Genomic DNA, 25,221 nt, shown 5'->3' on the forward strand with positions numbered 1-25,221 from the left:
TGTCTGAGTAGTAGCCTATAATAAAAAAGGTAAGCAACGACAGCGGCATCAGAAAGTAGTCACAGCCCTTGACTTTCTCCACATTTTGTTGTGTTACGACTGAATTTGTATTGATTAAATTGAGTCACTGACCTACACACGATGTCAAAGTGGAATTACATTTTTTTTTTTTATGAAAAGCTGAAATGTCTTGAATCAATAAATATTCAACCCTTTTGTTATGTTAAACCTGCATAAGTTCAGGAGTAAAAATGTGCTTAAGTCACATGATAAGTTACAGGACTCACTCTGTGCAAGTGTTCAACACGATTTTTATACTAAACAAAATATAAATGCAACATGTAAAATTGTTGGTCCCATGTTTCATGAGCTGAAATAAAAGATCCCAGATCATTTACATATGCAGAAAAAGCGTATTTCTCTCAAATGTCGTTCACAAATTTGTATACATATCGGTTAGTGAGCATTTCTCCGTTGTCAAGATAATCCATCCACCTGACTGGTGTGGCACATCAAGAAGCTGATTAAACAGCATGATCATTACACAGGTGCACCTTGTGCTGGGGCAATCACACACTAAAATGTGCAGTTGTCACCCAACACAATGCCGTGCAGTTTGCATGCTGTGCAATTTGCATGCTGACAGCAGGAATATCCACCAGACCTGTTGCCAGAATTTCTCTACCATAAGCCGCCTAATTTGGCATTATGTCTAACTGGCCTCACAACTGCAGACCATGTATAACCACGCCAGCCCAGGACCTCCACATCCGGCTTTTTCACCAGCAGGATCATCCAAGACCAGCCACCCAGACAGCTGATGGAACTGTGGGTTTGCACAACCAATCTGTATTCCCAGTCATGTGAAATCCATAGATTAGGGCCTAATGCATTCATATCAATTGACTGATTTCCTTTAATGAACCTCTCAGTAAAATCTTTGAACAAATTTCAGTGTAAATGACTACCCCATCTCTGTAGCGAGTGGCGCAGCGGTTTAAGGCACTGCATCTCAGGGCAAGAGACGTCACTAGTCCCTGGTTCAAATCCAGGCTGTATCACAGCCGGCCGTGATTGGGAGTCCCATAGGGCGGTGCACAACTGGCCCAGCGTTGTCCGGGTTTGGCCGTCATTTTAAATAAGAATTTGTTCTTAACTGACTTGCCTAGTTAAATAAAGTCAAGGGGTGTGAATACTTTCTGGAGGCACCATGTGCACATCGTCTTTGCTCCCTCTCGCTCGGCTGTAGGTGCATCTTGCTAGCCGTCACTCAAATGGCAACACTCTGGCGAGGGGCTGAAGCTCATTGGCTAGAACTCAAATTGCTAGGGGGCTGATCAGCTGCGCCCGTCTCTTTCAAACTCGGGATTTCGTGGCTAATTGAGGTTAGACAGTAATTCTGTGCATTGATTATGCAGGGATGACCTACACATTGCGACATCCAGTCCAAAGCGTGAAGTACAAAAAAATGAAAATACTTAGTCGCCAATGTGCCACCGCATGTCTTTAACCGCTTTACACAACCTCAGTGTGAGGTGTGTAACTTGTCTAATATCGGACCTCTGGTTGCATGCATAAAGGATTGCCTTAGAGGTGAAAGCATAAATAAAGTCCCTGAGGAGAAGAGATAAAAACACAAATGTGGGGGGGGGACTGAGCCTGGGTCCATTTCCACCATAAAGAAGAGGAGCCAGTCTCTCTCTCTCCCCCCCCTCTCTCAGAAGAGGAAGGAGTAGGGGCTGTCCCTATGGCCGTGGCTCTCCAGGGAGAAGGAGGGGATGGCCACCTCGAACATGGCGCCGCCATTAGCCCGTTGGCAAGTTAAAGTCCCCCTGCAGAAGGCGGAAAATACCAATCAGCAGGCGCAGGGGAAAAAATGATTTTCAATAAACAATTAAATTCAACAAGGATATGGCGGAGCATTCTCTTTCACCCTCTCGCTCAGGGGAGATGGCTTCAGTCCCCGTGCCATGAAAAGTTTTGCTGAGGTATTAGACCAGGGGTGGGTAACTTCAGTCCTCGAGGGCCTGTTTGATGTCACTTTCCTCCATCCCTACCAAACACAGCTGATTGCAAATTGCATTCTAAACTGAAGATCATGATTAGGTGATTATTGGAGTCAGGTGTTAGCTGGGACATAACTGTGACACCAATCAGGCCCTCGAGGACTGGAATTGCCCATCCATGTACTAGACTGTAGTAGCCTGTACTAATGTTGCCGCTAGCCACAGAAATACAGTATCTAGCACAGCCACAGCATGCTAGCTAGTCTTTCACAAACTTAGACAGTAAAATCTCACCGAAAAGCTAAAAGGGATCTATTCTGCCAGTGCCAACAAAGAAGGTTCCATGTGTGAATCCTGAGTCAAAAATGCTGTTGATCATGCAACATAAAAATAAATTATAAAGTTGTGTTATCAACTCTGTTTTGGCCACAGTGCCATCCTCACATCAGGACCTGCTAGTGGATGTAATGCAGAACAAATTAAAAAGACTAGACACAAAAGTGAGCAGGTCTAAAATTGGGGGAAAACATTTGTAAAATGAACAAAAAAGGCAGCCGGGCCCATGTGCCTGTTAATTAACATTTTTGCACAGAATTATCATTTGGCTGCTGTCCCTTTTCAGATACTGGCTCCAAATGGCCAATCATTCAAAATGGTCCGCAATAAAACAACAACTATCAGAAATGCCCTATTTGTGGTCCCAGTCCACCCCTAATGCATGCAGATTAAAAGGGGAGTACACTTAGATAGTGATAGACAGAACAATTTCAATGATTCACAGAAGCGTTTATTAGGATTCCCAAACTGAAATCCACAAATCCATACACTGATTCAATTAGCCAGTCACATTAACAAACATTTTATATTTCCATTCAAATGCATCGACTAATCCATGTCACTTCAGACACATTAATACTATACAAGACTGATTCCGTCACATAAAATATATACATACATACACACCATAAAGAATAAATTAACATGAACAAATATACACGTGTGACTTCAGTTGGGGTCAGTGTGGCAGTGCCTTGCCTTTACTGGAGATACAGGAAAGTGCCAAGAAGACGAGCATGAATACTTAAGTCACCATGAAATTACTAGATATACAGTAACACATTGACAACAACTTCAAATGTCTGCCATTAATTGAACAATCTAGTAATTGCGCATCTATGATTAGTGACTGGCTATTTGATCAGCAGTGAATGAGATCATATCATAGCAGCACAAATTAAAGCGGGAATCCTTAATAGTGAATCTGCCACGTTCGTTTTGGATATTACAACAAAAAAGTTACGACAAACGAACAAACAGTTTGACACATCTCACCTCCGTTTCATCCACAAAACAAAAACAATAAAAGGTGCTGGGGCAGACAGTGGGCTGTTACCCCTAATGCGGATTCCATCACTAAAAGGGGATGTACAATATTTTACAACTTAATGTTAGATCTTGAAAGTAGTCTCTGGCCCAGGAGAAACTATAATCCCTGGTTAAATTCTTTAAACATCAACACAAAAATGGAAGCGATAGGGTCATGCAGCATACTTTCAGGGTGAGGAACCATTAACATTAGGTTCTAAAATACTGACCTTCCCCTTTAACAGCTCATGTGATAAATAAAGCAGCATGATTATAACTAGTAGACGTGTACTACGTCACAGCTTTGCTGCCTCTGTGTTAGAGGGTTGAGGTCCTGATAAGTACAGCCCTGATAGGGAGTAGAAAACACAGATTATGTAGTCACTGTCTGATCAAGGCCCTCGGTTCTTTTTGGGAGTAGGTCTCTACTATGAGCGGTGTTTAGGAAGATGTTAAGCAACAGTGCTATGACGTTCAAATAAAACACTATACTCATCTTCCTCATGTCAAACAGTCAACTGCTCTTCTTCATTTGTGTACACACAGTATGTGGTTGACCGACAAAACATAAAAGATAGTGTTTCATTCACAATGAGTTATACTTATTGATTCACTATGGTTTGGTGAGAAATGGGCTTAAAATGTCAGGGGAAACGTGTTAGACCACTGAGACTCAAATAACATTTTCTTTTAAACTAACGTACCATTGGAAATGTAAAGAGATTATCCAAAAACAGAACGAGTCGCTCAGTAGGATACTGAATACCATGTTTGTGTTCCTCTCAGCCTGAACTTATACTCGGTTTGTCCTTTTCACAGTCAAATAGTCTAACAGTATTAGGCCTAATGGTTTCAAGTGTCTAAAAGTCTTACCAGTCTGGAATAGACGCAAAAGTCAGAATAGTCTGGTTTCCTTTCCTCATCCACTGCTGAGCCTGCCCTGCATATGACTGGTGAAAAACAGGATGGCAGAAACCTAGCCCTTTAAGCCATAGGAGTTGTACTGAAGGGCAGGAGACTGGAGGAGAAAAGGAAGCAATTTAAGAGTATTGACTCGTCTAGACGGCTGACTAAATGTTGGGTAGACTACTTTTCATTAGAGAACCACAGACCGCACCTGTCTTGACAACACCGCCATGTGTTACCAGAGCAAAGGTCACTATTGAAGTGCCACACAATCCTACTAGTGGTACTGTACATGTAGTGCAGACAAGGTAGTCCCCGGGTATGTGCACAATGCTTAGCTCCACAGGGCTCTCTGCAAGGTTTGGCCTAGAGTCACATTCACACTTCCCAATGACTTAGTATTGATATCGATCCAAGAGCCTAGTGCATTTGTGTTGGCAGGAGGGGCTACAGTTGTTGATTAGGTGGAACAGCCTATGTGGAGAGGAGAATGGGTGGTGAACAGGACAGGGGCAGGCTTTGAAGAGGGTGATGTGAGTGAGGGTGGAGCAGTGGGGCACTTTGGAGGATGGCATGGCTCTACTCAGGCCAGTGAGGTGAAAGGGCCGGGCAGGAACCCGTTGGGTGTATCGTCTTTCTTGCTTTCGAGGGAAAAGGGCGGGATGCGGACGTCGAAGAAGGTGCCGTTGGGCCTCTCGAGCCGATAGGAACCCCTGCAGGGGTCAAGAGACAACGACAGGCACCGTCAGAGTCCGAGCCCCTTCAGCCACTGCCCAGTCCAGAGTCCTATATTAGTACTGCTATGACTCATTTTCTACTACTAGCTTCAAGTATTCTACTTCAACTACTACTGCTGCTGCTCCTACAATTAGCCTACTTCAGCTTCTACTATGACTAGGGTAATTTTACTACTGTTGCCACTGACAATATTTATGCTTCTACAGTATGCTACAAACATACCAATTTACTTACATATATACACACGCACACAGTGTGCCCCTCATCGACTAATACAACAAACCTGGCACAGAGTGGGTAAACCTGGCCAAATTAGGTAAATAAATTGCCCGATATCGCAAGTCAGAAAACTTGAGGGAGTTTGCAGAGCCTATTAACCAAAAAGTGTGTTTGTTCATTGGAGCTCAGACCCATACCTGAAATTCCATATTAGGATGATTGAAAAGAGAGATAGCTCACACACACACAATGCAGTAGCCAATGTCAGTTTCCATACAGACAAAGAGTCCGAACTGCGTGCTGCTAAAGCTCAACCATACTAGTCTCTACTAGGTTTGCAAAATTCTGGTAACTTGGGGAATCTGGAATTGCATAGTCCAGATAGGGTGAAAGTTGAGGTACTTTCAGTACATTTTTCTTCTGTTTGGCACCTAATGAACCGTTATACAATTCAGCCTGATGTTTGCTATATGGCACATATTGTCTATTATGTTGATTAGGCTAGTATTCTTTTTAGGGTGGAAATAAACCCTGCCATCATAGTAGGTTACTTGGACCAGCAGGAACAAAAAATGGTCACCACTTGTGTGACATTCTGCCATGTGTGTTCTGCTGGTACAAAGTGTCTACTTTTTGACAACAATGGGCAGGTGTTTCACAGCGCGCGTTTCTTGGCAAGACTCACCACATGTGCCCGCTGGGTGCCTGCAGTGAGACGTGACTGCTGTACTGGAAGGCAGGCTGCTCTTCGGACAACACTGGCTCCTACACAGACACACACAGTGAGGGGGTATCATTTGGTAGACAAGTCTTTACCACACTTTTTTTGACCTTCTCCAATAGATTTTGAAAAGGAGAGGATGTGAGGAATCAGGAAAGATTTATTGAAAGCAGCCCGAGAGACTCACCCGTCCCACCACTCCTCTGCCACGGACCGTCTCCAGGGTGCCTGAGAGGCTGAAGATCCTCCAGTGTCTCTCCCTCAGTTGCACCACCTCCTCCCCCATGTTCTCCAGACGGATACAGTACCGCCACTGACACACACAGACAGACCGAGCAGTGAGCTAACGGAAACCACTCTGGGCGTGTCTGAAATGCCACCCTATTTCCTATGTAGTGCACTACTTTTTACCAGGGCCCCATGAGGCTCTGGTCAAAGTAGTGCACTTCAAAAAGAATAGCGTGGCATTTTGGATGCACACTGACTACAGTAGTATGCAGGTACGCCGGCACAATCGGCGGTTTCTATGGGAATGGGAAGCTAGCTTGTATGGCTAAAATTGTAGCTAGATTCAGAAATTCTTTTTTAAATGACAGCAACACCCAAACATCACTGTTTTTAGCCCAAAGAACACCATGAAATAGACTGAAGTGAATATAATTGTTTCTTCATATCTGACAGTTTGCTAGAACATAGTAACAACAATCACTAGGCTACAGTCATCAGTGGCAGCTTCTTTCACTTACCCAATATACGTGGGAATTCTGGGCTTCCTGACAGAGAAAATGACACACATAAGCAAAAATACAAACAGGTTCAAATCATGACTGGGGCACATTCAGCAGGGCAGAGTCGTGAAACGTTCAGATAGAAATACAGTGAGCTCTATTGGGACAGTTACTTATTTTGACTCTGTACGCCAAATGATACAATGACGTCGAGGTTAACGTGCAGACTGTCAGCTTTAATTTGGGGGTATTTTCATCCATATCAGATGAACAGTTTAGAAATTACAGCCCTTTTTGTACATGGTCTTTCTCACATCATTCATTCAGTAGTATTCGTAATCATGGTAGCATAGAATTATTGTATTCTTATTTACAATAAATGTGACTTCAAAATGACAATGTTATTTTACCATTAATTTCTATATTCGGAACAAAATACTCTGAAACACCCAAAATAAACAAATGCAGCCAACAAGTTTGTAGAGTCACAAGCTTGACGTAATCATTGGGTGCAAGGAATATGGGACCAAATACTAAACTTTTTACTACTTTAATACACACAAGTGAATTTGTTCCAATTCATTTGTTCCCCTAAAATGGGGAGACTACGTACAAAAAGAGTTGTAATTTCTAAACAGTTCACCTGATATGGATTAAAATACCCTAAAAAGTCTTAACTTCAATCTCATAGTCATCACATAATTTCAAAACCAAAGTGCTGGAGAAAAGCCAATACAAAAAAATTCACTCTCCCAATACTTTGGAGCTCACTGTATGTTATGTAGAACAACATGCCTCAGATCTAGAAAGGGAATCATGTCAGCTCTATTCATGAAATTTCTTCCACAATGTTGTGCTGAACGTGCCCGTGATTCTTTATTCCCTTTAGAGAAGTGGTGTGGGGCGTACCCTCATGCCCATGTAGAAGGGGATAACAGTAACGCGGATGTTCTCAGTGGTCTCGCGGTGCACGTCCGACAGCTCCAGCCACGGGTGGTTCTTCTCCTGCCACGCCTGCAGCGTGTCCCGTGGTATGAATGGGGGAACTGGAGAACGGGTCACAGCGCAACGGTCACATTTGAAACTTTGGGATTTACCTGCCAACAAGTTCTCATTCATACATACGCATTACGTTTACTGGCTAACTGACTGAATACACTCAAAAAGCCTTTGTGTGCAGTACCTTTGGAGGCATTGAACTTGAGGAAACGCTCAAACAGCTCATGCTGAATGGGGACCTGGTCTGTGGAGTTGTAGGGCAGGATGTCTTCATGACTCACATAGTCCAGCCCTGAGAGAGTGAGAACGAGAGTTAGTTAAGTGCATTAATTCCTTTGTGCGACAGTAACTATGTATTAGCAACACTTAAAATAATTGTCTGTGTTACATCTGACTCACCTGGAATGGCATAAAGCGCCCTGCTGTCATCATGATTGGCCAGAAACGTCACCGCCTCAGTCTGTGATCTCTGAGACTGACAGACACAGACCATTTACAATGAGACGATTAGGGTTGCAAAATCAGAAGAGTTTTGGGAACGTTACCATAATTTTGCTGTGTGTGATACAGACAATAGTGATGGGGGGAATCTCGTTACATATCGCAATATTATTTTTCTACGAAATTGATGAGATTCCAAGTATCTATTAAAAGAAAATAAAAAATTGTAGGTAGTATTATGTTTGCACTAGTCGGGTGTACCTGGGGCAAAATGCAAGTCTTCTTAAAATTCTATAGCTTGTTCTCTAGCTCCTTAAATAGTGAGCCAACATGTTTACAGCACTTTCATTTCCCTGACTGATAAAAACTTGTTTTCTCATGCTCCCTCGTCTCTCTGCAGCAGACATGTAGTGAGCAATATTTTTGGAACACCAAATCACAATATTGAGTCACAATACATATAGAACGATAATATATCATGAGGTCCCTGGCAATTCCCAGCCCTAACAGACAACGCAGAACCAAGTCAGAGTACCAGTGGAGGTAGTTGACAGCCTTTGGGTCAGATACTCACAATGTGGGGACAGTCCCTGGTGTCTATCAGAACCTGATAGTATGTGTGAGTTTTCCCTTTCACCTCTTTGGACCGGTGTGCCCCAGGGGGTTCCGTAGGCTTACTGGGGGCAGAAAGCAAGCAGAGGAAAGGTGTCAATGAAGAATAACCAGCCAACGAGAGCTAGACCACCTCCAAACAAAAACATAACTCCAATCCATTTCCTTTACAAACTGCCTGTGACATGTTTGGATCTTATGGCTACATCTGATATAGCACCGTACTTACTCACTATTTAGGCCTAGTGGACTATAAAAGTAGTGCTCTATAAGGGAATAGGGTGGCATTCCAGACAGTGAAAAGCACGCTAAGCAGACAGGTTTGCGGAGACATGGGTGACCGTGTGAGGTGGTGTCATCACCTCTCCGTCGCAGGAGTGACGTCGCGGTCGTAGAGGCGGGCGTGCCAGGGGAAGAGCACGATCCCTCTGTAGCCAAACACACTGTGCAAGAATAACTGGGGAGAGAGGCAGACAAACTTAAGGCTGTGTGTGGAATAGCTTGGCAGTGAGTATAAGAGTTGAGTAAAAAGAAAACCCTGCCAGGTTGGAACAGTATTTTGCTCATCATAGAAATTGAATTAGCTATATAATTAGTCATTTTATTGCTATGGTTCTAAGGCAGATCCCTGGGGAACCCCCATGTAAAATTGTTAGTATCTGGAGTGAAATATGGAGTTGTGGTTGGAGACCCTCTCACTTGTCCTGTTTCATATTTCCCCTGATGTTTGGGAGCCTCAAACACTCCTACGGTCTCCAGCACCTTCCCCTCTGGCCTGTAGGACAAAGAAAATCAAGACATTAGGAGAAGAACAAGTAATAAGACAGACACTGACTTATGTCATTACTTGCCCTTCCAAAGTTATCCATGCAACTCCCTCAGCCAATTAGTGATCAAGTTGTTGACAGTGTCTTAATTGCTGGCGTGATTTGTTCATTGCATAGGGGATCACGTCACTAAAACCAACAGACACTGTCACACTATCATATACCTAGTTGGAGCAGTGGAGAATAATAAAATAAGTAGACGCAAGTAGGGCTGAGGCGGACATTACATTTTGTCAGCCGGTTATTGTCATGCAAAAACACTGCCGGTCTCACAGTAATTGACCGTTAATTAACAAAAACACATTTAGCATCGCCAGGCTGCATATAGTATAATAAATCAATTTGATATACTCCATCACAAATCCATTATTTATTTTAGTCAGGTCTAAAGAAAGAACAGAATATGAGTTGACCTACTGCATGTTATCTGGCTATGCTCCATGCCAATACCCGAGTGACGCAGCGGTCTAAGGCACTGAATCTCAGTGCTAGAAGAGTCATTACAGGCCCTGGTTCGATTCCAGGCTGTATCACAACCGGAAGTGTTTGGGAGTCCCATAGGGCGGCGCACAATTGGACCAGCATCGTCCAGGTTAGGGTTTGGCCAGGGTATGCAGACATTGTAAATAAGAATTTGTTCTTAACTGACTTGCCTAGTTAAATAGTATTTTTTTTATGATACAATTTCAATTTAATGTGTTAAATGCAGGCCCTTCATTGAATACATCTATTGTTCCCTGGAAGGCAGTATAGAACAGCAGCTGAACAAAGGCTGAAATAGAACGTTTGCCAAAATAGAACGCAACTGCTCAGCTAGAGCGACCAACATCAGTTTGCTACTAACTAATTTTGCAGTCTGGTAGACATGGATCAATTTATTGTACTAAAGAAAAGTACATTTATTGACAATGAAAATGAGGGAGAAGAACTGGAGAAATGTGACAGCAATGAACGAAACAACCACCGGAGAACCAGGAAATGCAGCTAGCCAACGTAGCTAAGAGAAGGATACGGTGGATTCAAGAAGAACACAAAGTTAAGAGAATATGGACAAACAAGTATTTTTTTGTACTGCATAATGGGACTAGCTCACTTTGTCTTCTGGCAAATTGTTTTAAATGAGCAAATTTAGAGCAACACTTCCAGTCACACCATGCCCACTTTAACAAAACAAATCCGTTCCAAAGCAACCTTAGAAACAACAAAATAGCACAACTCAAAGGACAACAACAAATGGACAGATCTAGCACTGTTGCAGAGAACACAGACACGGAGATTGTCAAATAATGCTTTTTGGCCTCAGCCGAAATATTGTATGCTGATTTCACAAACAAGGAAGCTATTTTAAAGCAAATTCAGGGACTGCAACTCTCAGACTCGACCATAAGAGACAGAAGACGTCTGCGAGGACATCGGTAAGCAACTGATTACTGACATATCCGTGACGCTGTGTTTAAGTATTGCGCTTGACGAAAGCACTCATGTAAGTGACATTGCCCAATTATGTGTTTGGGTCCGCTTCCCTCAAAACGAGACGTTCAGTGGGGAACTTATGTTTACTGCCCCTTCTGGGACAAACGAGGAGGAGAGGATATTCTGAAAGCCCTTGTTACATTTTTAGCTGATAATATTTGACCCAAGGTCGATCGATTAAATTGGCATGGCCAATTAATTAGAGCCGATTTCAAGTGTTCATAAATCGGTAATCGGCATTTTTGGACGCCGATTATGGTTGATTACATTGCATTCCACGAGGAAACTGAGTGGCAGGCTGACCACCTGTTACACGAGTGCAGCAAGGAGCCAAGGTAAGTTGCTAGCCAGCATTAAACTTATCTTATAAAAAAAAAAAAAAAAAAAATCTTCACATAATCATTAGTTAAGTATACATAGTTGATGATAGTACTAGGTTACCTAGCTTGTCCTGTGTTGCATATAATCAATGCGGTGCCTGTTAATTTATCATCAATCACAGCCCACTTCGCCAAATGGGTGATTTAACAAAGGCGCATTCGCGAAAAAAAGCACAATCGTCGCACAAAAGTACCTAACCATAAACATTAATGCCATTCTTAAAATCAATACACAGAAGTATATTTTTTTAAACCTGCATATTTAGTTGAAAGAAATTCATGTTAGCAGGCAATATTAACTAGGGAAATTGTATCCTTCCTGTTTGGCCCTGTCCGGGGGTATCGTCGGATGGGGCCACAGTATCTCCTGACCCCTCCTGTCTCAGCCTCCAGTATTTATGCTGCAGTAGTTTGTGTCGGGGGGCTAGGGTCAGTCTGTTATATCTGGAGTATTTCTCCTGTCTTATCGGTGTCCTGTGTGAATTCAAGTATGCTCTCTCTAATTCTCTCTCTCGGAGGACCTGAGCCCTAGGACCATGCCTCAGGACTACATGGCATGATGACTCCTTGCTGTCCCCAGGCCACCTGGCCGTGCTGCTGCTCCAGTTTTAACTGTTCTGCCTGCGGCTATGGAAACCTGACCTTTTCCACCAGACGTGCTACCTGTCCCAGACCTGCTGTTTTCAACTCTCTAGAGACATCAGGAGCTGTAGAGATACTCTCAATGATCGGCTATGAAAAGCCAACTGACATTTACTCGAGGTGCTGACTTGTTACACCCTCGACAACTGTGAATATTATTATTTGACCATGCTGGTCATTTATGAACATTTGAACATCTTGGCCATGTTCTGTTATAATCTCCACCCGGCACAGCCAGAAGAGGACTGGCCACCCCTCATAGCCTGGTTCCTCTCTAGGTTTCTTCCTAGGTTTTGGCCTTTCTAGGGAGTTCTTCCTAGCCACCGTGCTTCTACACCTGCATTGCTTGCTGTTTGGGGTTTTAGGCTGGGTTTCTGTACAGCACTTTGAGATATCAGCTGATGTAAGAAGGGCTATATAAATAAATTTGATTTGATTTGTCACTTCTCTTGCGTTCAGTGCAAGCAGAGTCAGGGTATATGCAACAGTTTGGGCCGCCTGGCTCATTGAACTAATTTGCCAGAATTTTACATAATTATGACATAACATTGAAGGTTGTGCAATGTAACAGAAATATTTAGACTAGGGTTGCCACCCATTCGATAAAATACGGAACGGTTCTGTATTTCACTGAAAGAATAAACGTTTTGTTATCAAAATGATAGTTTCCAGATTTGACCATATTAATGACCAAAGGCTTGTATTTGTGTTTATTATATTATAAGACTATGATTTGATATAGCAGTCTGACTGGGCAGTGGTAGGCAGCAGCAGGCTCGTAAGCATTCATTCAAACAGCACTTTCCTGCGTTTGTCAGCAGCTCTTAGCAATGCTTGATCTCAGCGCTGTTTATGACTTCAAGCCCATCAACTCCTGAGATTAGGCTGGCAATACTGAAGAGCCTATTAGAACATCCAATAGTCATAGGAATTATGACGCGTCGACTATTTCTCTCTATACCATTTGTATTTCATATACCTTTAACTGCAACCTAATATTTCTTTACTGGGAATATTGAACCACCAGCTTTCATATGTTCTGAGCAAGGAACTTAAACGTTAGCTTTTTTTTTTTTACATGGCACATATTGCACTTTCTGCAACACTGGTTTAAATAATGCAAAAAACAAATTGAGCATGTTTCATTATTTATTTGAGACTAAATAGATGTATTATATTAATTCAAAATAAGTGTTCATTGAGTATTGTTGTAATTGTCATTATTTCAAATACATAAATGTTAAAAAAAATAAAAATAAATCGGCATCAGCTTTTTTTTGATCCTCCAATAAAATCGGTATATCGGCGTTGAAAAAAATAAAAATAAAAATCGGTCGACCTCTAATATTGACTGGTCAAATCTGGCATCTGTGTGCACTGACGGCACCCCAAACATGCAAAGGAGGGAGAAGGGACTCAATGAACATTGTGAAACAGAAACAGACTGACCAAAGCACACATTGATAGCAACAGACTATACATTTAGAATGAATTCAGTCAAGTCAATTTTCGCTCATCCAACTACTGAGGTAACCTTCAAAATGGGTCTTATACATGTGATGTAGCCTATTTGATGCATGTATATATTTGTGAGGTGCTGTACATCAAATCAATCGCATGTGCTTTATTGCGCTGAATATGCTCTCAATTGATATTGGAAGAAAAAAAACTAATGAAAGATTTGTGCGGCCGTCAATGTCTCAACCCAAAGTGGCCCACCTACAAAACATAGTGAGTAACACTGCCATAGACTGTAGGCTTGTTCATTTAACTTACAAGATATGCTTCCAAATCTGTGCAATTATTTCATATGACTTTACCTTAAGAAGAAAAAGAAAATAATTGAAATTAGCTGAATAAAATATAAAGGACATTCACCCCATTCCGGAGCGAGTGCGCATTTTAAGGGGCTATGTTAATTTTTTTTTAAATGTGATCATTTGGAACATGTCCTATGTGGTAGATTATGTTATTTGGAAACTTTACTTGTGAATGATACAAACCTATCAAAACATATGGGCTCCATGATGCGACTATAGGCTATTGATAACTGGCTAACGAATGGATCGGATCGCAAGTTAACATTTCAGATTGCCAGGGTACAGTAAGCAACTGAAGCATTATATATATATGAATGCTTGCCGTTCCTCAAGTTATACCAGTTAATACTATAGCGAATTGGTTAGGTTACTAACTTAAGCTGTCTGACTTTATTAGCCAGCTAATTATTAGCCAGCAAATATGGCTTGCACCATAAACTCAATTATTTGATCAGTTAAGTTGGCTAATGTTGCTCAACATTTCTCTAGCTAGCAAGATACTTAATGCTAACAATACCTGTTCCACCACAGTTTCTCCCTCACCTCAAACTTTCCAAATGCTAGTTGTTTTCCAGTTACAGCTCATGAAGTACGCTTCATCACCTTCTCACCCCGGTGTCCGTGGTTAGGCTTCTCACCTAACGTTACCGTTCACGGGACGCGCAAACTGCCTTCCCAGAGCATGTCTGGTTGCCTTTTTGCTCTTCAGTCGCGTGCTGCATTCTGTTACGTGAACGATTGGCTGAGCATTGGATACATACAGCCAGTATTGGTCCAAATGCACATCACTCATTCGCATACAGCCAGTACTCATCCAAAGCCCCCCCACCCAAACTTTTCTCATCGGATCTCCACGAATCACGTAGGTCACCTATTTCTGATTCAAAACGGCGAAGTTTGCCAAGGTGATAAGTTTGTATCCCTGTTCATTTTGAAGGCAAACAGTGAATTCCACTATTGTGCCTAATCCTTATTGTAGCTAGCTTCACAACACATAACCCAGTACGGCCGAGCCTCACAAGCCAAGAGAAGCTAGCTGGCTGCTTATAACGTTAGCTATGGGCAACAGGGTTAAGTAGCTGGCTAGCCATTTATTTTCATTAACTGAAGTTCAATAGGCGAACAATACTCACAAGGATTCCTAAATCATTGCTAAGAATAATGAAAATGACTGCACTTTCTACTGGTCATTGTTTTCAGGCTGGTTGTATTGGTGCTAGCTAGGTACCCCAGAAGTTTTAGTCAAACAAAACGCTTTATTACCAACGCGTTATTGTAAACGTCATGGGTGGCCAGTGTTTGCAGACTTTTTTTGTACAGCTTTGACAGTGCTACTGATAGTGGTGGCACTTGGTTTGCACGTGCAAATTCAGCACACACACACACCATTCTATAATAGAATTGTATTTTTGACATGCCAAATTTAAAGCTTATTTAAATAACACTATTTGACGGGCATCTTTTTTGACAAAGACCAAACGGCGTTCCATACATAGCACACAACACAAATCAACTACCGTTAGGCCAACCTAGATAACAGTTCTATATCGTGGAGCGCCGCCCCATTGGGGCGCTCTGCTCCTAGTGGTTTACCCCACTGCCTAGACAGCGAACAGCCTGAGAGAAAATGATGCACACCTGCAGCCAATAGGAGTACAGGTATCCCTATATAAGGGGATGCATCCCCACAATCAGCTTTACGTCATCTTCAGCGACAGGACTGAAGAAGCCTAGAAGAGGTCTCAGGATGAACCCCTTGTCTCTACATCGTCCATCAATGAGCATGCATTTTCCACCCAAAATCTCTTTTAAGAGCTCTGTGTCGCTGCTCCACTATGGCGGCTGCGGAACCACACAAGTTGTGTTTCGTGTGCTTAGGTTCACAGCACGCTAGGGGCAGCCTCACAGATCCCTCAGAATGCCCTAGCTGCGCTCTCCTTTCTTTAAAGGAGAGGAAGCAGCGGTAGGCATTTTTCAGGGTAGATCTCTCTAGAGGACGGCATGTCTGTGTTAGCCTTAGCTTCTGAGGCATCATATGACAACGGTACCGCCTCTGGAGATGACAGGATGTTGGGAAGTGTCTGGATTCTTCTACTGACCAAGGCTGAAATAACCACCCTCCCTTGTGAGAGTGGGGAATTTCACATCCTTGGGCGAGGAAGCGATGGGCTGAGTTGAGTTTTCAGCAGCCCTCTACGCAGCGGCCTCTGTGCTCTAATTTCCAGGGATCATTGAGCAGGCTGCGAGCCGGCTGGAGATATGTAGCACGCCGTGGGTTACCCAGTAGACCTGGTTTATACCCCTAGACGTTGTGCCTGACACAGCCTCCAGCACCACGGGAGCGGGCCCTGCCCCTCCTGCAGCACCGGAGAGAAACCGTTCTGCTGGCGAGAGAGACCGTTAAGCCGTCCACCTGGCACCATCCGAAGGACGGCCAGAAGAGACGCCACCGCTGATGAAACAGGGGGGAGAATAAAATAAACACACACCAGACTCCTAGGAGTAACGTGGTTCATGTTTCACATAGTGGGTTGTGTACGCAGTCTTCTTTGGAACTGATAACACAATCGCTGTTTGGGGACGGTGCTCTGACTCAGGCTGGCGCCACAGTCAGTGCAGCTCAGAGGGCTGGAACCAGAAGGTTAACCAACATGTCATCGCCCCAGTTTCTCATAACGTATTCATGCCCTCTTCCTCTCACCACTGAGTGTAGCACAGCCCACTACGAGTGCGCAGCTGAGCACACACGAGGACGGTTTAAGTGGGAAGAATAAGAGGGCAGCAAAGTGGACACTCAAGCCGCTATGCTACACCTCATAAGAACCCCACACCACAGACTCCTAGGAGTAATGTAGCTCAGGGTTCTAAGAACAGCCAGTGTACACAACCCCATGTTGGTTTGATGGTGCAATCGCTGTTTGGAGACAGAGCACCTACTCAGGCAAGCTCCTCAGTGCAGTTCAGACCAGTACTGCTTTCAAGGAGGGATGGAACTACAAGGTTATGAGTATAACCAACGTGTCGTCGCCCCCGTTTCTCACAGAAATCAGCAATTTTTCCTTCCCCTTTTGAGGGGGGCCCACCTTGGGCTGTCCCACCACTTCAATGTTGGGGGACAGCAGTGGCTTGGGCCATAGAGGAATACAGGTCCTTCCTACTGTCTGCACCACAGCTTTGCACTCTCAGAGCATTATTGGAAGTGGCAGCAAAGCTGCACCCTCTCCCCCTTGCTAAGCCGGACGCTGGAGAAGGGTTATGCCATCCAGTTCCACCGAACTCCTCCTCCGTTTTCAGGCGTGGTGGAGACTGATGAAGACACCAGAGTAAGTAGCCACTCGTGAAAGAGATCACGGAACTTTTGGCGAAGGAGCCGGTCCCAGTAGTTCCCCAAAGAGCAACAGAACAGCGGGCTATATTCACCCTACTTCCTAGTGCCAAAAAAAGACAGGGGGAATGAGGCCAATATTGGATTTACGCATTTCTCAATGAGAGCGTAGCCAAACGGCCCTTTCAAATGCTTACGACAAAGTGTCTGCTGGATTGTGTAGACAAAGATGTATGTATAAGCATAGACTTAAAAGGACACATTCTTCCAAGTGTATTCGCGTCACAGGAAGTTCCTGCGTTACGCCTTTCAAGCAAATGCGGAAATAAAATTGTTGCGTCTTCAGGTAATGTAGGTTTTGGCCAACCTAGACAACATACAGGTTCTCACAGCGAAGGCGCATTCTGGCATGACACTCTTGGGTCTCACATCGTCTGCCCACGAATGGAATGCGTTTTTTCACAGGATAAGCAGCGCTCACCCGCAACCATTAAAGTGTTTGCTGCAGCGATTTCGGCTTGTCATGAGAGGTTTGGCAGACACGGCCTTCAGCCACCCCCTAGTGAAACGTTTCCTACTGGGAACGTGGCGACCTAGGCCGATGTCAAGGGACACGCTTCCTCAGTGGGATTTGACTTTGGTATTCGAAGCGTGCTGCGAGCCATTGAATTAAATCCCCCTCAAGATGTCATAACTCTAGCTCAGTCTGTATTCAGGGTAACTGATGGAAGGACTAAGAGGGAAAGATGCAGGACCAATGGGCGTGGTTCCCATTAAGTCCGCTCTTTTCTATAAGAGAGATATGTTAATCATGTTTTATTACCTGCCCACCAGTGTATGACGGTTGTGGTGGAAGGATGAGGGAAATAGTGTAAAACAAAGTTACAAATACTACTATTAGACCGGTCATTGAATTTTGATGGAATACATGTTTTCACAATGGTGTGCCACAGAGAATGTGGACCCCGTGTGCTGTCATGTCAAGGGCGTGCTCTCTTTCATACAGTTCATGTTTGACAAGCAGCGCTCACCCGCCACCATTAAGGTGTTCGCGGCAGCGATTTCAGCTTGTCATGAGGGGTTTGGCAGAGACACCGTTTTCTGTCACCCTCTAGTGAAACGGTTTCTATTGGGAATGCGGCAGCTTAGGCCAATGCCTAGAGCCACGCTGCCCCAGTGGGATTTAACTTTGGTACGAGGTGCTCTGCGAGACGCCGTTCGAGCCACTGAATCAAATCCCCCCTAAAGAAGTTCTCTTAAAACCTCTTTGGCGCACGACAACTTCCAGTGAAATTGCAGAGCGCCAAATTCAAATGACAGAAATAGTAATAATAAACATTGATGAAAATACAAGTGTTATACATCGGTTAAAAGATTAACTTCTTGTTAATCCAGCCGCTTTGTCAGATTTCAAAAGGCTTTACGGCGAAAGTATGACATGCGATTATCTGAGGACTGCGCCCCGCACACAAAAGCATACCAACATTTTCCAACCAAGCAGAGGAGTCACAAAAGTCAGAAATAGCAATAAAATAAGTCACTTACCTTTGAAGATCTTCATCTGGTTGCAATCACAAGGGTCCCAGGAACATAACAAATGGTCCTTTTGATCGATAAAGCCCTTCTTTATATCCCAAACACTCAGTTTTGTTGGCACGTTTTGTTCAGTAATCCACTGGCTCAAGCGATCAAAACATGCAGACGAATACATGCTAATAGTACCGGTAAAGTTCGTTGAAACATGTCAAACGATGTTTATAACTAATCCTCAGAGTGTCAATTATCTAAATAATCGATAATATTTCAACCGGACAATAGCGTATTCAATAGAAAGGAAAAAGAAGGGCGCGCACAGTCACATACGCATTCCAGTACTGCATGCTTCCCCAGTCCCCTAACCAAAATGTGTTTTTCTTCGTAGTTTTTCAGAAAACAAGCTTGAAAGCATGTCTAAAGACTTGACATCTAGTGGAAGCCATAGGAACTGCAATCTGGGCCCTAACCAATTACATAGTCAATAGGCATTCAATGGAAAAACCACACAAAAAAATCCCACTTCCAGGATGGATTTTCCTCGGGTTTTCACCTGCCATTTCAGTTCTGTTATACTCACAGACATTTTAACAGTTTTAGAAACGGTGTCTTCTATCCAATGCTACCAAGTATATGCATATTCTAGCTTCTGGGCCTGAGTAACAAGCAGTTTACTTTGGGCACGTCAGTCATCTGAATTTCCGAATACTGACAATTAGGTCGTTGCCTCAGCTGTTTGGGTGTCACGGTGCTAGTACACTTGGTAGACCGCTGTCTCATTGGCTTTGCGAAGGCATTGAGACGGCTTATGAGGTGGCAGGGTGGCCCTTGCCTCAGGACATAAGAGCCCACTCCACTCGTGGAGTAGCAGCGTCTACGGCCCTTTTCAGAGGAACACGGGTAGAGAATATTTGTACAGCGGCGTTGTGGTCGTCATCGTCTCCTTTTATCCAATTCTACCTGTTAGACATGTCGTCTAGCTCTTTCTGTACTCAGCGTTGCTGAAGAGAGAACTTGAGTTAAGGATGCAGGACTATTTGGCGGGGTTCCCATTAGGTCCGCTCTTTTTCAAGGAGAGAGACGTGTTACACTGAGAAATCAGTGAGTATGCCTTCTAAATTGGTTCAGCCTGCTGTCATGACTTTGGCCTGTGGGTAAGGTTTATGACCCCCCCCCATAAATACCTTTCTCCCTTCCCCCCCTCTTGACTCTACTGAAGGACTCTTGAATAGCCTTTGTTAAACATAGAGTCTGGGAACATCAAACGGTGGGGGAAAAGGAACCATATTTCGGTAATCCAACCAGTGGAGAATATGCGTTGGTACTTAAATGTTTAAATATGAAACTTTGTGAAAAGATTAAATGTAATCTTAAAATGAAATGTAAACCAATTCTCTCATTTGGAAGCTTTCATAAGGTTAGAGCTCTGCTCAATCAGTGGCCTGCCCCTGTTAAGAGACATTGGTTATAAACTATGAAACACACCCTTCTCTCCCTCCACTATATAAGCCCTTGACGAAAACGTAACCTCCGGTTCCAAGTACGCGAGGCCTGCAGCCTCTGCGTTAAAAGGGCGAATAACTTGCTGTTCTGGGTACATTAGAGCGACGGTCCAATGTCAGAAGGATTCAGATAATAAGCTGTTCCGAGGACGACGGTTCCACGTTAAAAGGACTAACATGTCAACTACAGAACTAAGCCAACCTCAGCGTGAGCTTTGGTTGCGAATGGTATGAACATTGAATTCCTATTCACTACAGAAGTGATACCTCCTAGCCGTTGAGTTAGCAGCAGCCGCTGTAAACGTGGGCTAGGAAAGGATATCGTCTAACAACACTGCCAAGTATCCAGTTTACCACCAGAGACACTCTTAAAGGGACAAGGAAGATCTGTTGGGCAACACGGCCAGCATCTACGACCAACCTACCGAAGCGCAGCTCAGAGTAAATATTTATAGCATTTTCCCTTTTCCAAATGGGCGGTTATTTAGAATGCATAAAATTCTGTATTTACGATAGCATAGCTTCTCCCTTTGTTCTTCAGTCCTCCCGCGCTTTCATTCAAGCCCAACCCCCTCTCTTTGTGTAACCAGCCGTCACACAGGTTCCGTCCCCCAGGGACGTTTTCTTGGACATAATTAGTAATCAATGTATGATCCATTCTGTGTAGATGTAATTCTGTGTGATTATTTAGTAAATAAATAATTAAACCAAAGTTTGTATTGCTGATTCAACTTGTTAGTCAGGGTTCGTGAAGATAACCAAGAATTCTACAATGTTCAGATGACACTGAAATAAGGTGATGATTAATAATTTACTGCTATTGATGTAAAATATGCCTAGGTCTTTAAGAGTTTATTCGGAAGATAACAGCTCTATAAACTCTTTCGTGGTGCCCTGACTTTCTAGTTAATTACATTTACATGATTAGCTTAATCAGGTCATATTAATTACAGAGAAAGGATTTTATAGAATAGCATGTCATATTACTTAATCCGGCATAACCAAAGACACGACACTGCACTCAGCATTGCTGATGGGAAAGCTAGAACTAAGGTAAGAAACGCAGGACCAATGGACAGGGTTTCCATCAGGTCCGCTTTTTCCTATTAGAATGACATGACTCCTGGGGTAGAACAGTAGAGTCAAGTGTTACATCCGGCCCACAAGTCTATGACTGTGTTTGGGCGGCTGGATTAGGGATATAGTACTGTAACACTACAGAACTATTAGACCAATCTTAATATTGAAGTATCAGCTATCTGCTTGTACAGATTAGTATGGCTCATATTTTGTTTCTGCCCACTAGTCATTGGCGAATGCCTCTAGACTGAGTAGGGCAGATTAGACCGAGGACGGAGTATATTGTGACAGTCTTTTCACAGCGTGTTACAGTACTGCGGGATTTGGTCGCAGTACTGTTCATTAAGTGGGAAGAGTTAGGCTCGGCAGGGAGCACATTTGAGCGTTGAGCTCCCCTATGGGGCGGAGCGCCACAATAGAACGATAGTTACCGGAGTTGTAACTTCAGTTCTATGAGTAGGATTTAAGGCCCTGCCGACCCCCAGTCTCGTTGAAGATAATTTCTCAGGAGGCTGATTGATGGGAAGCGTCCCCTTATATAGGGACACCTGTACTCCTATTGGCTGCAGGTGTGCGCATAATTCTCAGGCTAGTCGCTGCCTAGGCATCGGGATAAAGCACTAGGAGTCGAGCTCCCTTATGAGGCTCCGCTCCACTCATAGAACTGGAGTTACTACTCCGGTAACTATCGTTAGATTGCGCCTTAAGAGTTAAGTTATTTTCATAGGTAGAATGGCTCCGACAGCCAGAACAGCTAAATAATCCATCTAAAATGCAAATTAATTCTCAATTGCGATATAGTTCTATAAACAAAACTGTTTCATGACATCAAAATAATTTCAAACACTAAATACACACCGTTTTAACTGGCATCATCACAATTGCTGCAGACAGTATTTTCCCAGTGACAACACGTTTCTGGCGGCTTTCTTCCGATACACACAGGTGTTAGCAGCACGTTAGACAGCTAATTAGCACAGGTGGTCCCTCAGTCTTCCGCAAACACACGCTGTAACATTGATAAATGGCAGTGTGGAAACACCAATCCCTAACCCTATAAAAAAAGGTATATCAAAGATAAGGTCCTTACACCTTGAACACACCTACAGAGTCATCGCGCAAAATGGTACACAACATGTGGATGTGTGTGCAACAAAAGTTCATTCACCTTCTGCTACCATTTCTGTCAAGCCGTCTATGCAAACAATTTGACGCATACTAGGCTTGGGCAGTATACCATATACGGGGGTATTTGGAAAAAGCCACGGGATGGTTTTTCAATACTGTCAAAGTTATTTATTTGAAGTTAACAGATTTTAATATTTGTAGCTACTTTGTCATGTATTACCTGCAGTCAACTTGTGCAATACGTTAGGAGATAAAGCAGATTGCGTTCTTCATTTCACTTGTCACATTATGAAGTTTACCATAGTTCCCCAGAACAGTTGAGCCAGACACGTGCTTGTTTGTAAATAGCAAAAAGAGTCCATAGCGTTCTATATGTATCGCGAATCTGTTGTGCGACGCACATGAGGTGATGGAAGTTACATTTAGTAATGGATTGCATACAAGTGTAAGCCATCAGATATCTTATAACTGCTTTGACAGAAGTCAAAGAGCTCTGGGTGAGTTCTGTACAGTTGCCATTTTTCCCGTGCTTAGTACAAGTGTTTATTTTCCCTCTGTTCTTCTCCATGTACATATGTTGCTCTTCCTTCAGAAAAGCATGTGTCACAACTTCTCATTTACACAATTTCCCTCATTCACATTTTCTCGTAAATGTCCACACTCGTTGAAAATGACATTTGGTAGCTACGCTTGTCTAACTTTATGAGCTGGATTTTCCTGCCTTTGCAATTAGTTTGTTCGTTTTCATTTGTTACCAGCATTAGTTTGTGCTAATTTTGTTAGCATTCTGGTACTAGAGGCCCAATGGGCTTTTCTTGCATTTTTAGCGACCCTTGTGTGCTAAAACGCAATGACCCAGTACAGCAGGCGATGCTTGTTAATGTTCAGACCCAGCATCAAAAACTACTGTACAGAAAACACCTTAGTTCAAAGACTTGTGTAATGGAAAAAAGCATCCTGATCAAGGACTAACAGTTAGATTGCTAGCTGTTATGTATTTGAGGAGCCAATGGTACAAAGCTACCATCTGTGGGATTATGACTGAACGCATCTAAATCAGAATCCCCATAAACGTAACTATTCCATAGCGCCGCGGATCTTCGGTTGGCCAGGGATAGCCTGCCTCTTTTGGCAGGTGAGTAGAGCTGTTCGTGACTGGGTTGGGGTGCGGCCGGATGAGTTACCGCCCCTCTCCTGATGCGCACCGCATGTTTGTGGGGGACCTGGTGCTAAATAACTCGTAGATGACCAGATTCTTGCCTGGAAATCCAATGTTGACACTGGCAGACATTTGTGTTTGAGTCAGGAAAGTTTCCTTTCACGACCTCTACAAGCCAGAATGTTCCAATCACACTTACCTTTACCGGTTGTTCTGCGGTTGGTCCTTTTGGCAGGAGGCATGAGACACAATATCCACAGGGAAGTATAGGTAGCCTAGTGGTTAGAGCGTTGGACCAGTAACCAAAAGGTTGCTAGATCAAACCCACGAGCTGGCAAGGTAAACATCTGTCGTTCTGCCTCTGAACAAGGCAGTTAACCCACTGTTCCGGCATCGTAAATAAATTATTTGTTCTTAACTGACTTGCCTAGTTAAATAAAAGTTACAATTATAAAATAAAAAAAGCGCTGGTAGGGCATTCCGATTACTATCACCTGAAGTATGCAAAGAATCATAAACCCGTGCACGAGCTCAGCAAGTATGCGGACAAGTGCTGAATTTATTTATTTTCCTCGTCCTCACATACTTCAGGTGATAGAAATCTGAAAACACTACCAGCGCTTTGAAACGTAATTATACTTCTGTGGATATAGTGTCTCACATTCTTACAGCCAAAAGGACCAACCTCACGGACAACCGATAAAGTACATTAAAACATAATTGTATTTAACATTCTGGCTTGTAGAGGTCGTGAGAGGAAACCTTCCTGATTCAAACTCATTTCTACCCGAAGTAGAATTCAATGCCATTCAACGTCGGGTTCCCAGGCAAGTATAGTAATTAACTGACGTTACTATGATAAAGGATGCAATGACAGTAATTGGGAACTTGACCTTGACGTGTAGTAGATTCTGTAGTCAAAACAACCTGCGTTCGCTAACCAGCTAACTCGTTAACCTACCGATCTAACGTTAGCTAGCTAAAAACAAGTAACTAGCTAGCTAACAATGTCATTAATGAAAGGATACTATAACCAGCTTTTGGTGGTTTTGTTTTAGCAGACGCAGGGTAATAACTGTTACAGCGAACTGCTACTCGGTCAGGCTAAATTAGCTAGCTAACAAACGTGAGCTACCAGCCGTAGCGAGTTATCTAGCTAATATCTAACTTACCTTGACGACATCAACCGTTTCTGTTGGACGTTGAACAAGCTACATGATAAACGCGTCCTATTCAGAGTTTGTCTACTGTTTAAATCGACATTTAGTACACTGATGGCGTGTTTCCTATTATATTTATTAACCGTTGACAAAAAGGTCCGACGAATGACACAGGCCGCCATCTTTGTTTAGATTAGCGTTTGTAGGCGTGGACACCACAAGCGCCTACACCGTATTTGAGGTTTGTAGCATTCTTCGATGGTATATTGGCGATCTCACAATTTAATGTGTATTCCGCACCTACTGTACGGGATCGAAACAGGATTACCAAAAAAGATAACAAAACAACTAAACTACCCCACCCCCCGAAAAAAAAACGAAATCAAAACAACTTTTCTGTAAAAAAAATAATTCTAAAATAAAACAGGCTCAAGGGGCACCTGAGAGGGCGGCTCCA

General features: G+C 43.2%; 1 protein-coding gene across 1 annotated transcript; it reads right to left on the reverse strand.

The window, feature by feature from the left end:
- Positions 1-2,771: 2,771 nt before the first annotated feature.
- On the reverse strand, positions 2,772-24,787 carry LOC106603723 (polymerase delta-interacting protein 2). The gene is made up of 14 exons (XM_082973819.1): positions 24,777-24,787; positions 16,579-16,613; positions 16,193-16,329; positions 14,421-14,437; positions 9,435-9,510; positions 9,098-9,192; positions 8,698-8,800; positions 8,082-8,157; positions 7,867-7,974; positions 7,593-7,729; positions 6,702-6,728; positions 6,143-6,268; positions 5,920-5,999; positions 2,772-4,990 (listed from the first exon to the last, which is right to left on the reverse strand). Exons 1-14 carry the CDS (start codon positions 24,785-24,787, stop codon positions 4,861-4,863), a joined length of 1,158 nt encoding a protein of 385 aa, XP_082829945.1. The 3' UTR covers positions 2,772-4,860.
- Positions 24,788-25,221: the final 434 nt, after the last annotated feature.

Source organism: Salmo salar, chromosome 04 (assembly GCF_965601325.2).
Source record: "Salmo salar chromosome 04, fSalSal1, whole genome shotgun sequence".
Taxonomy (NCBI): Eukaryota; Metazoa; Chordata; class Actinopteri; order Salmoniformes; family Salmonidae; genus Salmo; species Salmo salar.